Below are 17,444 nucleotides of genomic sequence, written 5' to 3'. Positions count from 1 at the left end.
CTTGAGATAGACCGCTCGCTAACTCTGACACTGTGATTGCTTCAGAACTCTACTCACCTCGCGGCTTTCGGCATCACATGCATGAGATGGACAATGCTGTGAATAGCCATCGTAGCCTCTTCATGATTTAGTACGCCTTGCCCTAACAGCTTACTAAGTTCAAGCACAACGACTACGTCAATGCAGGTTCCCGAACGTGAGGCAAACTTAGCAACAAGCTCGCTCAATGACAAGAGCGAGGCTACCTCCACAAATTTGCAGGACTTCTCTCGGATAGATGGTGCCGATCGCATCCGCTCAGCTCTGCGTACGAGTCGGCTTGAGAGAACGCTAGAGGAGCAACGTCGGGGAGACAAGAATGATCCTGCATCTCGTTGGCGAAGAGGTGGTCTGATGGCAGAACAGCTAGGCCAGCAGGATACTGCCCCCTCCCCCGCGGTCAAGGGTGAAGCAGCATCAACGTTGAAACGTCCAAGCAAGTCAACATCATCCCCTTCAACTTCTCCCCCCACCAAGGTCGATTCGCTAGCACAGCAATTACAGAGCTCAAGCTTTTTTGAAAAGTTTCCGTTCTCGTTCAAAAACGAAGCCCAAAGGCAAGAATTCATTCACGAATCCAAGGTGCTCACCAAGCGCATGGAGGATCAGAACTGGCTTGAAATGCTTGATCCAAAACATCGCTATGGAAGCAATCTCAAACATTACCATCGATACTGGAACACAAAGGCAGACACCAAGCAGAATTTCCTGCATTGGCTTGATGAAGGCGACGGCAAGCACCTTAGTCTGGAAGAGTGTCCCAGGTTCAAGCTCGAAGAGGAGCGTATAAGCTATCTAACCGCAGACCAGCGTCGCAACTACATGACCTACATTGACAACGATGCACAAGCTCCATCTCAAAATCGTCTCGAGGAGTTCCGCGCCCAGCTAAAGGCACATCAAGGCCAGGGTCGTCTACGTTGGTGTAGAACTGGTCAGCTTGTCAACACTTCCAAGTACAACCATGGAGACCTTGGAAAGGGCAGAGGCATAGCTTTGCGTCAGTCACAAGAATGGCAGGATGCCATCGCTTCAGGCGATATCGGTGAAGTTGTTCGAGATGACAAGATTAAGTTTCGCGCCCACGCCTCAGATGGCTCCTCGGACGGCTTCACTTCGGCTTCCAGCTTATCGTCTGATGAGGTACATGTAGTGACAGATGTCCCTTCCCAACATGATGAGCAGCACGAACCCAGCAATGCCTCGGCAGCAGAATCTGAAGCTCGAACTCAAATGACCAAACCTTTCAGAAACCCTGATCAAAAGCAGCAGAGTCGAAAGGAAAAGCTGCTCGAAGAGGCAAATTTGGGGCCAAAATACCTTATCAAGCAGAAGCTAGGCTTATATTCTTCCTCGGATCGCCAGCAAATAGTCAAAGGCAACTCAGATCAAGATGGTGATGCGCACGGCCAGGTGTCTCATCCTGACGCTCTCATCCGCAGGCGTAAAGCTGATACTTGGATCTTTGTCACGGACCTCTCGTACAACCTTTATGTCGGAATCAAGCAGCGTGGGCGTTTCCAGCATTCTTCTCTCCTCGCAGGATCTCTCGTCACCGTCGCCGGCGTGCTCAAGGTCAAAGACGGCGTCATTGTGTCCATCTACCCATGGAGCGGACACTACCGCTCTTCATCCCAGCATTTTGACGAGTTCATTCGACGACTGCAGGAGCGTGGCTTAGATACAAGTCAAATTAATGTGACCAAGAGCAAGTGGGTCATCGAAGTAGTCAACCGATATGGGATGTACCGCAAGAGAAAGGAACGCAAAATCAAGGATCTAAAGGACAGGGTTCACCAAGCTTGGGACTCAAACGCATCATCCCAACCCACCTGATAAAGTGTATTCTGCTCTGGGGCTATCCACTCACGTCTTTGACCCTTCTCGACGCATCGGCTCGTAGAGGCCATACACTCTTTGCGGATCTGCTGACGTCCCTCCTTCACACTTGTCATCGCCACCTGATGTATCATTTGTTCGTGCGTGTCTTCATTGTTCTCAAGAAGGAACATTACTATATGTCAGCTCATATAGACACGTTCGCAAACGAATGCTGACGCTGTAAACTATACCCACTTTTCAGAAATGAAGGTCTCATTGTAACCCCCAGCCTCTTGTGAACCAGCATCTGCAACGCCTGCTGTTCGTACTTAGTCGCAGACTTGCAGCTCAGGCTGCCACACGGACTCTTCGGCCAATCTAAATGAAACTCGTAGGTTTGAAACTGTCGTCAGTCGAGCACGCAAGCTTTTCGCTCACTTGAAGAGCCAATTCACTCTTCGACAAGGAGGTCGGACAGAGGGAGAGTGCGCCTCCTCCTTTGCTAGTCGAGATCGAAGTTCGACCCGTTCCACCAGTCAGCGAGAGCACTTACACTCTGAGTGAAGGTGGGAATAACTGGCGTCGATGATGCGACGGCATCATCAGCAGCTTGTCCTCGGTCTTCAAGCCGTACAGGCCTCATTTGTCCCCACCTGCGTTGTCTCGTTAGAATGAACTGCAGTCGCAAAGCACTGCGTCTCTGACCTGGCTTTACTACTGCCTATTGTCCCACCTGACCTCTGTCATGTATATAGGTTCGCACCTGAGAGTCTGCCCCTAATTTCTCCCTACCCTCTCCGTCCTGCTGTTGCCTTTTCTAACATACCAGCCGGTCAACTCTTCTCCCTCACAGTCATCGAGTCTGCTAGCCAGATCATTGACATCACATTCTTTGCCTCTCTAAACCTTTATCACATCTGGAGTGCTAGCTCTTTCCTATTCCTACTGTCGTCGTGCGACATATATAACCCGCTTCAATTTTTGTGAGTGATTTGGTTTACCGAAGTGGTCTGCGGGTTCTTGTCACGGCAGACTCGCAAAGTCTTCAAAAGCAACATACTGATGATGTTTATATCCTTCTGTTTTACTGAATGATTCTCCAGCTGCAGTCATGAAGGTTGCCCTGCTCTGTGCCATCGTCTTCGGGGCCATCTCTGTCGCTGCTTCTTCCTCGCATTATGTGGCAGACGAGCAATTCATTCAACGCGGTGTTCCCCATCGTTCCAGCGCCGCTTCGAAAGCGAAGCGCGACGCCAACGGCTCCAAAGTGGGAAAGAAGGAACATCTCTTGAAGCCTCGTGACGAAACTTCAGTAGTCAGGCTCGGCGTTGATGCTCTCAAAGGAGCTCTTGGCGATGGCGCCAAGGGTGGCGAGACCATAATCAACCACTATCATGCGTCTCCGAATGCAGCTGCAGCTCATATGCCTGGCGGCGCTCCTATGAGCCATCCCCCAGCTCCCTACTACCCGCCCCCGGCCTACGGCCATGATCCTGGCATGGCTGCTAGATTCGACAAGCTCGACCAGAAGCTTGGCAAGCTCAAAGAAGGGCACAAGGCCAATGCACAGCAGATTCAGATCATGCAGGAGCTTCAGGCTAAACAGATGCAAATTGCACATGCCGAGGCTTCTGGCGCCCAGGCTGCTGCTGCTGTTCCTGCTGCTGCTAAGAAGCGCGGAATGAGCAAGACCAAAATGGCCCTCCTGGGTGGAGGTGGTCTTGCTGCTGGTTATGGTCTCACTAAAGTTTTTGACACCAAGCCTTCCGACTCCACTACTGCCTACAACCAGCAGGATATGGCTGCGCTCCAGGCTGCAGGAGGCGCTGCTCCTGGCTCTACCCCCGTCGACGGCTATCCTCAAGGCGCAGATCCATCCCAGGGCGCCATGCCGCAGGGCGCTGCTGGTCAAGATCCTTCGGCAGGCGGAGCCGGTGGCGGCTCTGCTCAGATTGCAGACGGACCTTACCGAATTCCCGGCTCAGACTTGGTCTGGGTGACCGATCGTCAAGGCCAATATCACGTGCTGAAGTACACACCGCAAGGTATGGTAGAAGTAAACCCACCTGCTGGATGGCAGCCGCCTTCCGCTGCTGGCAGCGGTGCTGCACCTGGTACCAGCGGTGGTGCTGGTGCTCCTGTGGCCTCAGACGGAAGCGCTGGAGCTTCTACAGGGGCAGATGGCGCAGCTGGCGGTGCAGGTTCAGCAGCCGGTGCTAACCCTGTCCAATCCGGTGACAGCAGCTCTTCGGGTGCAGGCAAGGGTGCCGGTGGTCAGAACCCAAATGGTGCCAGCCAAGATGCCCAGACGGCTGGAGCAGCTGGAAACCAGAGTGGCGGTAGTCCCAAGCCTGAATACGATAGTGCTGCAGGCATGTACTATGTTGTTGGTCCCAACAGCGTCAAGTACTACATCGATAGTCAGACTGGCTATTTGATTAACGCTAACACTGGCGACGTCAGCGACCCCAAGACTGGCAAGATCGTGTACAGCGCAGAAGAATTGATGAATGGCGCCACTGGAAACGACAACGGTGCTGGTCAGGGCCAGAGCCAGGCCAACGGCGGTGGGCAGTCGTCCGGTGCTGGAGCAGGAGCAGGAAATGGGCGTATGCAAAAGCGATCCCTTCGCCACCGCAAGGTATGACTTTCCTTTTGCCCCTGTCCCCATTCAACATCGGCTGTACCAGCCGCCTCACAACTGCTGTCACGTCGCGCTGTTTCCTCGTTTCTCGAATGACAAATTCTGATGTTGTCCATCTGCTCTTCTGCCTGTTACTCATCTGTGCTTCCACAGCTCGACAAGCGTGACTACGCTAATGCAGCCTTCCAGTGAGTGACCAGCCATCAGCCCCAGCAGTTTTATAGATCCATCAACATGCTCACCGTAAGCCTTGCTTAATAAACAACAGAGCTTCAAGCCCCGCTTTGCGTGAACAAGCACAGCTTGCCCTTCTCCGAGGGCCAAATCAGGCCAACCCTGGGGCGCTCAGTGGTACCGCTACGAAAGCAGGCCCAGGTCTTGGCAAGATGGCGGCCAAGGGAGCTCTAGGCGTGGGCGCCCTGGTAGCTCTTGTTCTCGGACTCGGCGCGTACGCTCATCCTACACGACCCAATACGACACCAGACAACGAGTATGGTCTCACACCCACAAGTGTCTGCGACATGTATGGCGAGCCGATCATCCGAGATTTCCGTGGTGTGTTGTGGAACAAGTCGACATACACGCGCGTCGACCTGAACCATCCTCCGCCCCTTCATCAATGTTCGGAGCAGGAGCTGGCTGATGCTGGTGTCTCTGTTGGTGGAGGTGCTGGTGGTGCTGCACCGATGCAGAAGCGTGCTAGCAAAGACAGAGATGCGGTAAGTACAGGCCTCGGCTTCCGAAGCAAGTGTGTGCGAGAGCTGACTTCTTTGCTGTACATGTTGACCTCAATCCAGCCTCAGGACCGACAGTTGCTTGCGGCCGTGAGGGAAAACATCAATCAAGAGCATCTCAGCAAAACTTCGAGTGTTGAGCTTTCAAAGCGATCTGGAAGCAACGATCAGTCTCTGGAAAAGCGAGGTATGAGTGGAGTGACTTCGCTGCTACCGTCGATGACAACATCGGGTACTATGGCTGTTGGCGCCACCCTACTCATCACGGCCATCTACCTCCACAATATCCATAAAGAAAAGCTCCAGGCGCTCAAGGATCAATGGAATGGTCAATATCACTCGGCCGGCGACGCTGCTTCTGCAGTGGGGAACGCCATCGATACTGGTGCCAATGGACAGCTTTTCAACCCGATTACGGGCAATCTCGTTCTTGTTGACGCCACCACCAACATGTACTACGACTCAGGGACTGGTGAACAGGTTAACCCCAAGACAGGAATGCCCTTTAAATATGGTGGAGGCGACAATAATTCGTCGGAATCGAGTGATAAGCAGGCGCCGGTTCACCTTCCACTCGATCGCAATGGCAATATGTCGGGCGACTCGCCCGAGGTTCAGCAGGCCTTGGCAAAGTGGAACACAATGTCGCCGCAGCAGCAGCAACAGCTGTTGGCTCAATATGGTGATGCCGCAAGCCAGATCTTGAACTCGCCCGATCCAAATGCTGCGCTGCAAGCTTGGAGCGCACAGCAGGGTGCCGCACAGCCGATCGCCCCTCAATTGATACCACAACAGCAGCAGTTGGCTCCTCAACAATACCAGACGCTAGTTCCTGGGCAGCAACAGAGCCCACCTGCTTCGGGTGGTGCCTTCGGCTCTTCTGACACAGCAGCGACATCTGACATGTGATGGTATCGTAATTGGCAACTAGCCAGGCAGAGCATATGCGTGCATACTTACTTTCGTTCCCCTTGGTAGACTTTCGACCCTGTCCTTCCTTGCAGTGTTCCTTTCTCGTGTTTGGGGCCCACCTAGCATTCACATTTTTCGTTCATTCGTATCATTTCTTCAATCCTATTCGGTTCTTGCACTGCACTTCTTCGTCGCGCCCCGCTCGTGATCGTCTGTGATGATTTACTGTACATGGAAGCGTGAAGGTATTCACGATTGGCGATGCGAGCTGACACTGTGACTGTGACTCGTGACTCGTGACTCGTGACTCGTGCCTTTTGAAAAAATCACGAATTGAAAATGTTAGCATTCGTGATTGTGTTGCTATATCGATTCGTCGACCAAAAAAAAAAATCGCGTGTGCGTGTGCGTGTGCGTGTTTGAGTGGAGGAATACGCTATACGCCAAAATTCGGCGGCAGAACGCGGTCGCGTGAAGTGTGCGTGTCGCAGTCGCGAGTGTGACATTTTTTGCGCTTTCGGCCTCTCCTCATGTCCAAATGTGCGCGTCTTGAAAGGCTGCAGACGGGCTAGACGACGTGTTGGCGTTCTCGACCCGCGACTCTGTGACACAAGTCCCAGCGTGAGTCTTGTCAAGGTGTGGAACAAGGGAGCAAGGCAATCGTGAATTGTTGAGCAAGCCCTGACCCAACTTGCTTTGAGCCACCACTCTATCACCGACTCCAATACCGCCCGAGCTCCAAAGACATCCTCAAGACCACATCGCACTGCTGTACTTCTTGTTCTAGCCTTTACCGGTACCACTGCGACGCGCCCGCTTCGCGTCCAGCCTCTTGTCTCGATTTGACCCGCGTTCTGTCTCGGCGCCGAGACGGTCTTCGCAGGAATTGACTCAGGTCGAACATCAAAGCTAAGTTCTTGCACCTCTTCGACTTCGACACCAGCCGACATCAGCCGACCTAATGATGCACGATCTTCCCACGCCAGCACCGTCGTCGGATCCTCCCATGGCCGGATCGTCGCCCGTCAAGGCATTTAAGAAAGAAAAGGCACTTGCATCGGCCCAGTCACGCCCCTTGACGCCACTTGATCTCAACATTGCCGGATGCAGGGCCAAAGCATTCCAAGACGCGAGAGAAAATGCCGGCGCTACGCCTCCTCCCTCTTCACCTCCAGCTTCATCCGTTTTCTTCTCGTCGCCGATCGCGCCGACGCATCAGCGAGCGCTTGGACTTTCTCCTGTCAAGCAACAGCGTCTTCTCCCAGCATCCACCACTCCTGTTGGAAATCTTGTTCTTGTGCAGAGCCCAGTCATTCTTGATCGAGCAGCCTCGGACAACGATGCACAGACCCTGGGGCTTGTCGAGAATCCAGAATGCGAGGCCGATGCGGATGCAGTGTCCAATCTTCTCTTGGGAAACAAGAAGGTCAGCTTGGTCATTGGTCGATCCAAGCCCTCTGGTCAGCCTCATGCTTCCAGTGCGTCTTCAGTCGCCGATATTCCTACCTCGATGCAAGGGCTGGGATCCAAGAAGATTCTACGCGTCAATCTGCCTAATGAGGCGCGCCACGTCTCGCGCATTCACGCCATCGTCGAATGGATCCCTTTTATCACGCGTCCAGTTTCAAACAGCAAGGCCAGCGCTTCGAGCTTTACTCCTAAAGGCTCTCCTACCGCTTCCAAGCTCGCGACTAGGAATGCTCCCGATGCCACCAACTCGCATGGAACCTTCATCGTCCGCGTCGTCGGTCAGAATGGTCTTATCGTAGATGGAAAACGGCGTCGCGAGGGCCAAGTGTTGCGGCTTACATCAGGCAAGACCCTGATCGACTTTTTCGGTGTCAAGTGCCGCTTCCAGCATGTTCCCTCAAGGGGCGAACCTCAACCATCTCCGCTCAAATCGATGCAGACACGCGTGCAGGAGTGGACACAGAGGATCACATCGCCCGTCAAGAAAGGAAAGGCCTCATCATCGGAAGAGAGGAGTCGAATCGAGGCAAGCGTTGCCACTAGCTCACCTCCTGCGAGCTCGCCACCTCGCATGTTTGGTCTGGTTTCGCCGAGCAAGCGCAAAGCTGTTCCCAAGCTGTCAACGCAGGCAGGCGATGAGGAAGAGGTGGAGGACGAGATCACCAGCTCACCCACCCCGGTCAATCGTCACAGCAGAGGTCTGGTAGCCGGTCCACTTAACGACCGACGAGTACGAGCTGGCGACAGCGATCAGGAAGTAGGTGACGATGGTATCGGTCCGATGGACGATGACGACGATGACGACGATCAAGACGACGAGAGCGACGATGAAGATTATATTCCTGCCGAGCGCGACGCTACCCCCAAAACGCTGCTGGTGACTCGTAAGCCCGCCACCGACGTCGTTGCGGACAATGATGACGACAGCAGCTCTCTTTCTGACCTTGATTCAGGCATCGTGAATGAGCAGATTGGCAACTCTGGCGTTGCCCCCCAGCAAGCACCAGGATCGCCTGCATCAGCTACACGAAGGCGTGCAACTACGTGCGACAGCAGCAACGCTGACATTTTGTCCAAACCAACCGTGACGGATGGGCTTACCGAATCTCAGACGAAGATGCCTCCTCCCGCTGCCAGCCTCGCCAATGTTCGCAGCGCCGCACGAAGGTCTGCGAGCAACAGCCCAGCACCTAGCTCTCCCATGCTCGGCTCATCGGTTCAAGAGCTGCAATCGCTTGCCCGCAACTGCGTCCGACAGCTTGCCCCCACCTACGATCTTCCGGGACTTCTTGCTGGAGCGATTGTTTTCCACCGCACTGCCACCATCAGTGCTTCGGAGGCGGTACGATCGGTACTCACCACCACTCCTAGCCTGATGAGAGGCGAAGCGGGCGAGCATTCTGTTGCTTTCAGTCCTTCTAAGCGAAAGCTTCCGGGCGCCGCTACTTTGCAGCACGGCTGCGTGGTCGAAGGCTGGCCCATCAGCAGCGACTCGAACGAGCGGTGGGCCTCGATTGCTCGCAAGGCGTGGAGGGAGCATCTTGAAGTGGTGCTTCAGTCGTCTCCGATGTTCGGTGTCATCCAACGTGCCGGTAAGGATGCCTCGGGCAACCCCCTCGAATGCTGGTACTATTACGACAAGGAGAACGACCCCGACAAGGAACGGGCCGAGAACCTCGGTGTTTTCGCTAAGCCTATGCGGAAGGCGCTCAAAGGGCAGAAGCCTATCTTCTGGAAACGCAGCGGCTACGCTTCGCATCAACAGGATGACACGTTCGAGATCAAAGATGTTTCCGATGTCACCGCTGCATCCACCGCATCGCGCAAGATGAACAACGAATCGATCGACATGGCCAGCGCGCCGCTGTCCTCGTCGTCTATTAGCAGCAGCCGAAAGAGGAAGGCGAACTCTCAGTCGCAGATCGAAACGCAGAGTGGCGACAAGGATGTGGATGCCGCCTCTGTCAGCCAGGCTGTCAACGACGAAGAGAGACGCCGCGAGAAGCTGCGTGCTAAAATCGCAAAGAGCGGGCTGTGGGACGAGACACAGCCTGAAGAGAAGGAGGCTCCCACGTGGGACCGAAAGGGCGATCAAGATTACAAGAAAGGTCGCAAGTAGCACTCGTCCCTCGTCGCAACAGCTAATAGAAACCGATCGTGACAGACACCTCGTTGATACACGATATCTTGTATTCAGTACACCCGCCTCTGATTATGTTGGTGTACTTTCGTCTTCTCTCCACAGTATGCTTGAAAGTAAAATGCTCTCCTTTTGTTTGTGACTGTACTGTACAGCAGCATGCGAAGATGACTGCGCGTTCGGAATCGGGATCGGGATCGGAATCGGTAACGGCGACGGGATCGCCGCAGGAATCGGCATAAGTCACATTGTGACGCAAGGGCACTTAAGTTAGCTCGTACAGTAGTGTAGTACAGTACACACTGTCGTGAGTTGACCGGCGCTGTAAATTGACCAGGCGTCAGCAAATCCACAGGGCAAAAGACACTCATGACTGGCCCTAAGGGTTCGGGTTGCGATCGTCGAGTACATGCATGCTCTTCCATCTTTGGCAAATCAAAATCAAACACATCATGGAAGCCACGAATGGCAGCCACGAGACACCAGTCTTGTGGGTTAACTTAAGCTCGGGATTTCAAATTCATTTGGGGGGGTTTATTTTTATTTTATTTTTATTCTTATTTTTATTTTTTTTAGCTTTTTACTTAAATTCATACACCGACCCAAGCCTAAAGAGGCTTATGCGCGAGTCAAGAATCGAAGATACAACGGAAGGTAGGTAGGTCAAATAGGGGGGCAATGTGATGTACGGTCAAATCCGCCCCTGCTCATTCATGATGCATGAGTAAGGCAAGAGGTTCCGAACGATGTCTCGGCCGACAGGCCGTGCTGCCTGACATTATTGTCTGAAGTGAGTTGGTCATGGTGTGTTAGATGGGAGTGATGGAGTGGGAAGGTTATGGGCTGGGCGACAGCGGTGCACCACGTACAGGAGTACAGGAAAGCGTGCTCTCGGGTACTACGTACTCGCCGCTATAGCAAACTTTGGCTGGTTTAGATCCTGTTTGAAGGACGTGAGTCGCTGGTATATCGCGTCGAAAGCGTGGTGGCCGGGTCGCTGAGTATGCTACGCATAACTTCAGGTCGACAAGAACACGCTCACGTGTCAGTCAAGGCATCTTGTAACTGCCAATCACGAATTGATGTCATCACACGCATGTGTGGCAAACAATCGTGAATGTTGAAATACAGTACGTTATCATTCACGATTCACGATTCACGACTGACGTTGGCATTTGGAAAAAGGACATACGACAATTATTCGTGATTCACGATTGTGATTCACGATTGTGATTCACGATTCTTGATTTCTATGATTCGTGATTCGTGATTCGTGATTGTTGTTCGTGATTGTTTGTGCCAACCGACGCAGGCGCAAGCGAGCCAAGTAAACTGAAAGCGCTTGCGATCCCGATCCCTACCTCGACTAACCACCGAAACCAGTCGTTAACTTACAAGAAAGGCATATACATCCTCGACATCCACCAACCCACAGGCCTTCTGCCGTGCTCGGATCCTAGTGGCATCGGTATCGGATTGGGCCGCGACTTGCTCGAACAATTGGAGGACCAGCATCGCCGATACATGATCCGTCGCCCACATAACGGAAGCTGTTGCTCGATGGACACAAGGCGCTGTAAAATAGTGTCCTACTTGAACAGAGTCTGCTGCTTCTCTTCTCTGCCCTCCTTCCAACACCATCACTCTCGACATCCCCTGCGAACTATTTGCTAGCATCATGAAAATCGCTCGATCGAGTTGCTGAGAGATAATCGCTCTAAACGTCCATTCAAGACTCTTCTAGAACTTTAGCAGCCCAATACTTCTAGAATCAGCATCCTCTCTAGGTCGCAGCAAGCATGAACTCACTCGACGCAGGCTCGGCCCCACCACTGAGCTCTGTACAACAGCGGCAAGAAGGCAGCACTACCAGTACAACACGCAATTCCCAAGATGTCGGCACCATCACTTTGGGATCCTCCTCACAGACCGTATCGAACAATGCACTTACCAATCGAAACCCAGGTGCAAGGGCATCTAACACAGAAGAGGACAATAACGTCAGGAACGCATCTCGCAGTAGAAGCGACCATGCACCATCCGACACCATGAAGGAGCGTCGCGCTCCAGTCACGTATCCGCTTTTCAACGGCGACAAGCCATGGTCGCAAAGGTCCTGGGCGTATGAGCTGATGCCCTTCCGCGGCATGTGGTACGACCTTCGACGCCGCAAACCGTATCTCGCCAGCGATTGGATTGAGGGCTTTGAGCCCAAAAACTGGTGGTTCGTGGTGAACAGTATCATCCGCATGTACTTCATCAACCTCATGCCTGCCATTGCCTACGTCCTTGATATGAACTACCGCACCGGCGGATCATACGGTGTTAATGAGGTCATTTTGGCTTCAGCGCTCGCTGCTATTGTCTTTTCCATCTTCTCTGTTCAGCCTTTGACATTTGTCGGCGTCACCGGTCTAATCAACCTCGTCAACTACACCCAGTACAACATTTTCGTCGGCTATTATGGCTTTGATCAACTCAGTTACCTTAGGATACAGGCCTGGTCGTTGATCTGGGCAGCTGGCTTCCACTTCATTGTCGCCATCTTTAACGTCTGCGACTTTACCCGCTTCATCACCGACATGACTTCGGAAACGTTCGGCTTCTACGTGGGTGTCATCTACATCCAAAAGGGAATCGAGCTGCTCATCGAAGAGTTCGAGCCGCTTCCGCTCGACAACGCAACCGGCTGGCTCTCCGTCACGATCGCTATCCTCTTCACTGTGTCCGTATACTTGGTCGCCAAGGTGGGCAATACGACTTATCTACCCTTTAAGGTTCGAAACTTTGTTGCTGGGTACGCCTTTGCTGCTGGCTGCATCTTCTGGACCGGCTTCAGCCACTTTCCCAAGAACTCGTTGCAGCGTGTTCCGGTCGAACGAGTTCCCATCACCAAAGCGTTTTTCCCCACATTGGACAGGCCTTGGTTTATCGACTTTTGGAACATTGAGCTCAAGTACGTCTTTGTTGGTGCACCGCTCGGCTTCTTGATCATGCTGCTGTTCTACTTTGATCATAACGTCAGCAGTGTTATGGCCCAGGCGAGAAGTTACCCGGTTCGCAAACCAGCGGGCTTTCACTGGGACTTCTTCTTGCTGGGCATCACCACGCTCGTTTCTGGCTTCCTCGGTCTTCCGGCTCCCAACGGTCTAGTTCCCCAGGCGCCTGTTCACACGGAAACACTGTCGGTATATAAGCAGGTCGAAAAACCAAACGCAGACAAACGCATCGCTCGCGAAACCCTGTCCCGCCGCGCAAGCAAAATGCGCACTGTCAAACAGCAACACATTGTCAACGTGCGCGTGGTTGAAAATCGGCTTTCGCATCTGATCATCGGTCTGCTCACTCTAGGAACAATGACACGCCCCTTGCTCGTTGTCCTTGGAACCATGCCACGCGCCGTCTTCGCAGGGATCTTTGTGCTTGTCGGATGGGCATCCATTGAACGCAACAGTATCACTCTACGCACCTTGGCTATCTTCAGAGATCGACAACTCGCTCCGCCCAACGAACCGCTCAACACCATCCGTCGAAGCAAGATCGCGCTTTTCGTCAGCATTCAATGGCTCTTTGCTGCCATGACGATCGCAATCTCTGCCACGATTGCTGGAATCGGCTTCCCCGTCCTCATCACGCTGCTCATTCCCGTAAGGTACTATCTGGTTCCGCGATGGTTCAGCCCATTGGAGTTGAAGATCCTGGATGCGCCAACAGCCGATGCGGATGGCGTACTTGCCTCGTTGGGCCACGAACCGGAGCGTGTCACCGGACGCGGAGTCGAGATTGCGCTCGATACGAAGATCGCCGGTACGCTGTACCATAAGAAGTCGCTCGACGAAGAGTCGGACGACCAAGACGATCAAGATGATCAAGACGAGGGAGACGTGGGAGCGGAAAAGTCAGCATCGCAGTTCCGTGACGAATATTCGAAGCACCAGCGGTCGCCTGATGATGAAGAGGCTCGTCTCAGTGGTGCAGGCGGCAGCATCGAAATGACGAGACGAAAACAGTCGACGTCGGATGAGAATGTACACTTGGAGGGTGCTGCGATGGCATCGGGAGATGAACTTCGAGAAGAAGCGAATGAGGAAGTTGAAGCTAGTAATTCTCAGCGAGTTCTCAAAGTAGGGGAAAGATCTGATGTACCTGCAGTGGAACGACCTGCAATAGCCCAACAGCACCACGACTTGTCGGACACCAGACCTTCTGCAGCAGGCCAGAACGACACCACTGCGACGACATTTGCAGATACCCCAGCAGCGACTGGCTCGCACTTTGCGGAAGTAGTCTCTGCACCTTCTCCTTTGAGTACAGCCAAGCGGCTTGGGCGTCGCTACGTCCTAGTAGAGAACCCTTCGAGAGGTGCAGGCGTGCCTGCATCGCCCGTGCAGTGGCGCCAGGGCGACGAACCGCAGCAGTAGACACACGTTGAGTGACGTTTTCTCTTTGATATTTCACCAGCCTATTGGTTGTCCTGGCCTGCAATACTAATGGAAAACCTGAAGCAGATCATCGTTTCTGTGAAGCAGGCACGATGCGTGATGGTATGAGGTTTGGGGCGTATGTGGGCAAAATCACGGAAGTCGGAGTGGAATTTTTGGTGAGTTAGAAGAAAGTGGTGCACAGCATCAAAAGCGTTTCGCATTTGGACCACTGCCAACTACTGGTACAGCACGGGGCACGAGCGATGAGTCCAATACGCCGATGCACGACAAGGCTATCGAGGCTATCGGTGTCAGCTCGGACTAGAACCACGCTACATGTAGCCTGCCCATCCTTGATGGTGGCTTCGCGATTGCCTCGACAGCCACTTTCAGCTTGTGTCGTCAAGGATTTGCGTACGTTCACTACCTCGCAGCGATGGCAGGTGATCGAGCCCACCAGTCCGCATGCCGAAAGACATGGCATCTCAGCACTTCGTAACATCTCGATCATCGCACACATCGACGCTGGCAAAACCACGCTCACAGAACGGCTTTTACATCTCACCAATGCGCTCGCTGGCACCACTTGCAGCAGCAGCAACGCCTTACCAGGCGACGTCGACTCTGGTAGCACAGTAACCGACTTCCTAGAGCAAGAAAGACAACGAGGCATCACAATCCAATCGGCAGCTGTTGGACCTGTATGGTGGCCTCCTGCACAGAAATCAGCATCCTCCACTGAACAGGTAGGAATCACCCTCGTCGACACTCCCGGACACATCGATTTCGGCATCGAAGTCGAACGCGCACTTCGTGTCGTAGACGGTGCAGTCGTTGTGCTGGATGGTGTCGAAGGAGTCGAATCCCAAACCGAGAACGTTTGGTCTCAGGCAGCAAGGTACAATGTGAAAGCATCCATACTGTTCATCAACAAACTGGACAGGATGGGAAGTTCGGTCTCACAATCGTTGCGCAGTGTGATACGCTCCGGGATGCATTCGAGACCGCTGCTGCTACAGCTGCCCATTCCAGTCAGCGGTAAAGACGAACCAGGGATCGCAGGACTCGTGGATCTGGTCGAGATGCAAACGGTAACGTTCAGCGGCAAAGCGGGCGAAGTGGTGACGCGCAAGCCTCTGCACGAAGCGGAGGACATGTTTGAAGAAGCCAAACAAGCGAGGCATGCGTTGGTAGAGTGTTTGGCTTCACTGGATGACCACTTGTTGGAGGAGCTGTTCGGTCTGCCGGTGGGGTCGAACGAGGAACCGCATGGCAAGATGCCAGCAGCGTCGCTGAAGAAGGCAATCCGAAGGCAGACGTTGGCGGGGACGATTCTACCAGTGCTGTGCGGATCCGCTGCGAAAAATATCGGAGTTCAGCCACTGCTTGATGCCATCTCTGACTTTTTGCCCAGTCCGATGGATAAACCCGATGTGGTGGGTAGCGTTTGTGCTGCTGCCGCATCGACGCCTTCGAAAGCTGCGCAAAACAGATCGGAAAGTGTCGAGGTAGACTCGACAGCATCGATTGGTAAAGGTGTATCGATCTCCCTAGCAGACAAACGCACCACAGCACTCGCCTTTAAAGTGGTACATGACAAACGACGCGGACCGACAACGTTTGTTCGTGTCTACTCTGGCACGCTCCAACGCTCCTCGGTTCTGTTCAACACCACCACTGGAGCGAGGGAACGACTCTCACGCGTGCTCTTTCCGTTTGCCGATCAGTATGTCGAAACCAGCACCTTGCGTGCAGGCCAAATCGGCGTGATACTCGGTCTGCGAGATACACGTACGGGAGATACGCTCGTCGACATCTCAACCACCTCCAATACGTCGTCGTTTAAACCCAACGCCGGTGGAAAAGCAACACTCAGTCCAGACGAGCTCAAATCTCTGCGCCTCAAGCGTGTTCACATCCCACCACCGGTCTTCAGCATGTCTTTGGAACCCGCATCCAAGTCAGACGTCGACTCGGTATCTGAAGCGCTCAACTTGCTCATTCGAACTGACCCTTCCCTTCGCCTCGGCGAGTCCGGAGAGGGAACCACGGGTCAAACGGTGCTTAGCGGGATGGGAGAACTGCATTTGGAGATCGCTAAGGATCGACTTGTCAACGAATTTGGTGTGAATGCTCGAATGGGGGCTGTTCGCGTGTCGTACAGGGAAACGCTGGATGAACGCTTGGGTTGGCTGGAAGCAGAAGAAGTGGTGGACAGGGAGTTGGCAGGTAAGAAGATCAGAATCGGTGCAAAAATCAAGGTCAAAGCACTGGGAGAAGACGAGATGCATTTGGCGAGCGGCGCAGATGCAGCGGTGTATGGTGGTAACGTTGTTGATGTTTCTTTCAGTTCCGATGTTGCCAGGGATTTGGGAGCGGCTAAAAAAGCTTCGGCCGAGGACGAAGGCGACATTCAGGCATATCTCGCCGACACCCCTCGACAAACACGAACTAAGCCGGGTTCCTCTTCCGTCAAAGAGACCAGCACCACCTCTACCAGCTCGGCTTTGCCTTCAGGAGTCGACCTGACCACGGTCGAAACCATGTTCAAGGCGGGCATGGTAGCAGCGCTATCTCGCGGTCCACTCACATCGAACCCGTTGATGGGCCTCATGGTGCGCGTGTCCAACATCGAAATGTTTGGAGAGCTGTCGTCGTCGGCAGCGATTTCTTACCTCCTTTCGCACCTCGTACGAAAAGTGCTGCGCTCCGAAGCACAGGTCAACCTGGAAACTGGTCTTCCAACATCTACACCTACACCGCTGACGACACTGATGGAGCCCATGATGACAACGCGCATCACCCTCCCCGCTGTGCACCTGGGCAAAGTGATCAACGACATCACCGCCGAACAGAATGGGTTGGTGCAGGACGTGGTTCACCAGACCACCGCTTCTGAGGACAACCATGTAGTGGAGGATCAAGTGTTTATTCCGAACGCAGCCACAAATAGGTTCGAGCTGCAGTCTTCGGCCGCAAGTTCGGGCGCTGCTGGCAAAGGTGCTGCTGCGCTCGGGATCGGAGAGGGAAGCGCCGAGATCCACGCCGTGGTACCGCTGGCTAATTTGGTGAGGTACTCGTCCAAGTTGCGTGCATTGACAGCCGGAGCAGCACATTTCAACATGCAGTTGCAGGGCTTTGCAAAAGTTTCCAGACAGAGACAGAGTGAGATTTTGCAAGAGCTCGGTCGTTGATACCAAACCGTCGGAAGCCATTTTTTCCTTGTCTTTGAATCTCAAGTCGATCGTTCTCGCAATCAG

At 53.6% G+C, this 17,444-nt stretch overlaps 5 protein-coding genes across 5 annotated transcripts; all 5 read left to right on the top strand.

Annotated features, from left to right (window-relative positions):
- Positions 1-180: 180 nt before the first annotated feature.
- UMAG_01696 (uncharacterized protein) lies at positions 181-1,875 on the top strand (the record flags this gene model as incomplete). Its single annotated transcript, XM_011389370.1, has 1 exon — positions 181-1,875. The coding sequence occupies one exon, from the start codon at positions 181-183 to the stop codon at positions 1,873-1,875; it is 1,695 nt and encodes a 564-aa protein (XP_011387672.1).
- A 1,096-nt stretch (positions 1,876-2,971) lies between these two features.
- UMAG_01695 (uncharacterized protein) lies at positions 2,972-6,147 on the top strand (the record flags this gene model as incomplete). The annotated part of the gene is made up of 4 exons (XM_011389369.1): positions 2,972-4,501; positions 4,658-4,692; positions 4,773-5,223; positions 5,302-6,147. 4 exons carry the CDS (start codon positions 2,972-2,974, stop codon positions 6,145-6,147), a joined length of 2,862 nt encoding a protein of 953 aa, XP_011387671.1.
- A 964-nt stretch (positions 6,148-7,111) lies between these two features.
- On the top strand, positions 7,112-9,739 carry UMAG_01694 (uncharacterized protein; the record flags this gene model as incomplete). Its single annotated transcript, XM_011389368.1, has 1 exon — positions 7,112-9,739. The coding sequence occupies one exon, from the start codon at positions 7,112-7,114 to the stop codon at positions 9,737-9,739; it is 2,628 nt and encodes an 875-aa protein (XP_011387670.1).
- Positions 9,740-11,559: 1,820 nt separating this feature from the next.
- On the top strand, positions 11,560-14,181 carry UMAG_11359 (uncharacterized protein; the record flags this gene model as incomplete). Its single annotated transcript, XM_011389718.1, has 1 exon — positions 11,560-14,181. The coding sequence occupies one exon, from the start codon at positions 11,560-11,562 to the stop codon at positions 14,179-14,181; it is 2,622 nt and encodes an 873-aa protein (XP_011388020.1).
- Positions 14,182-14,447: 266 nt separating this feature from the next.
- Positions 14,448-17,378, top strand: UMAG_11358 (uncharacterized protein; the record flags this gene model as incomplete). Its single annotated transcript, XM_011389717.1, has 1 exon — positions 14,448-17,378. One exon carries the CDS (start codon positions 14,448-14,450, stop codon positions 17,376-17,378), a length of 2,931 nt encoding a protein of 976 aa, XP_011388019.1.
- Positions 17,379-17,444: the final 66 nt, after the last annotated feature.

This window comes from Mycosarcoma maydis, chromosome 3 (assembly GCF_000328475.2).
Source record: "Mycosarcoma maydis chromosome 3, whole genome shotgun sequence".
Classification (NCBI taxonomy): Eukaryota; Fungi; Basidiomycota; class Ustilaginomycetes; order Ustilaginales; genus Mycosarcoma; species Mycosarcoma maydis.
This window is presented reverse-complemented; position numbering and strand designations above follow the sequence as displayed.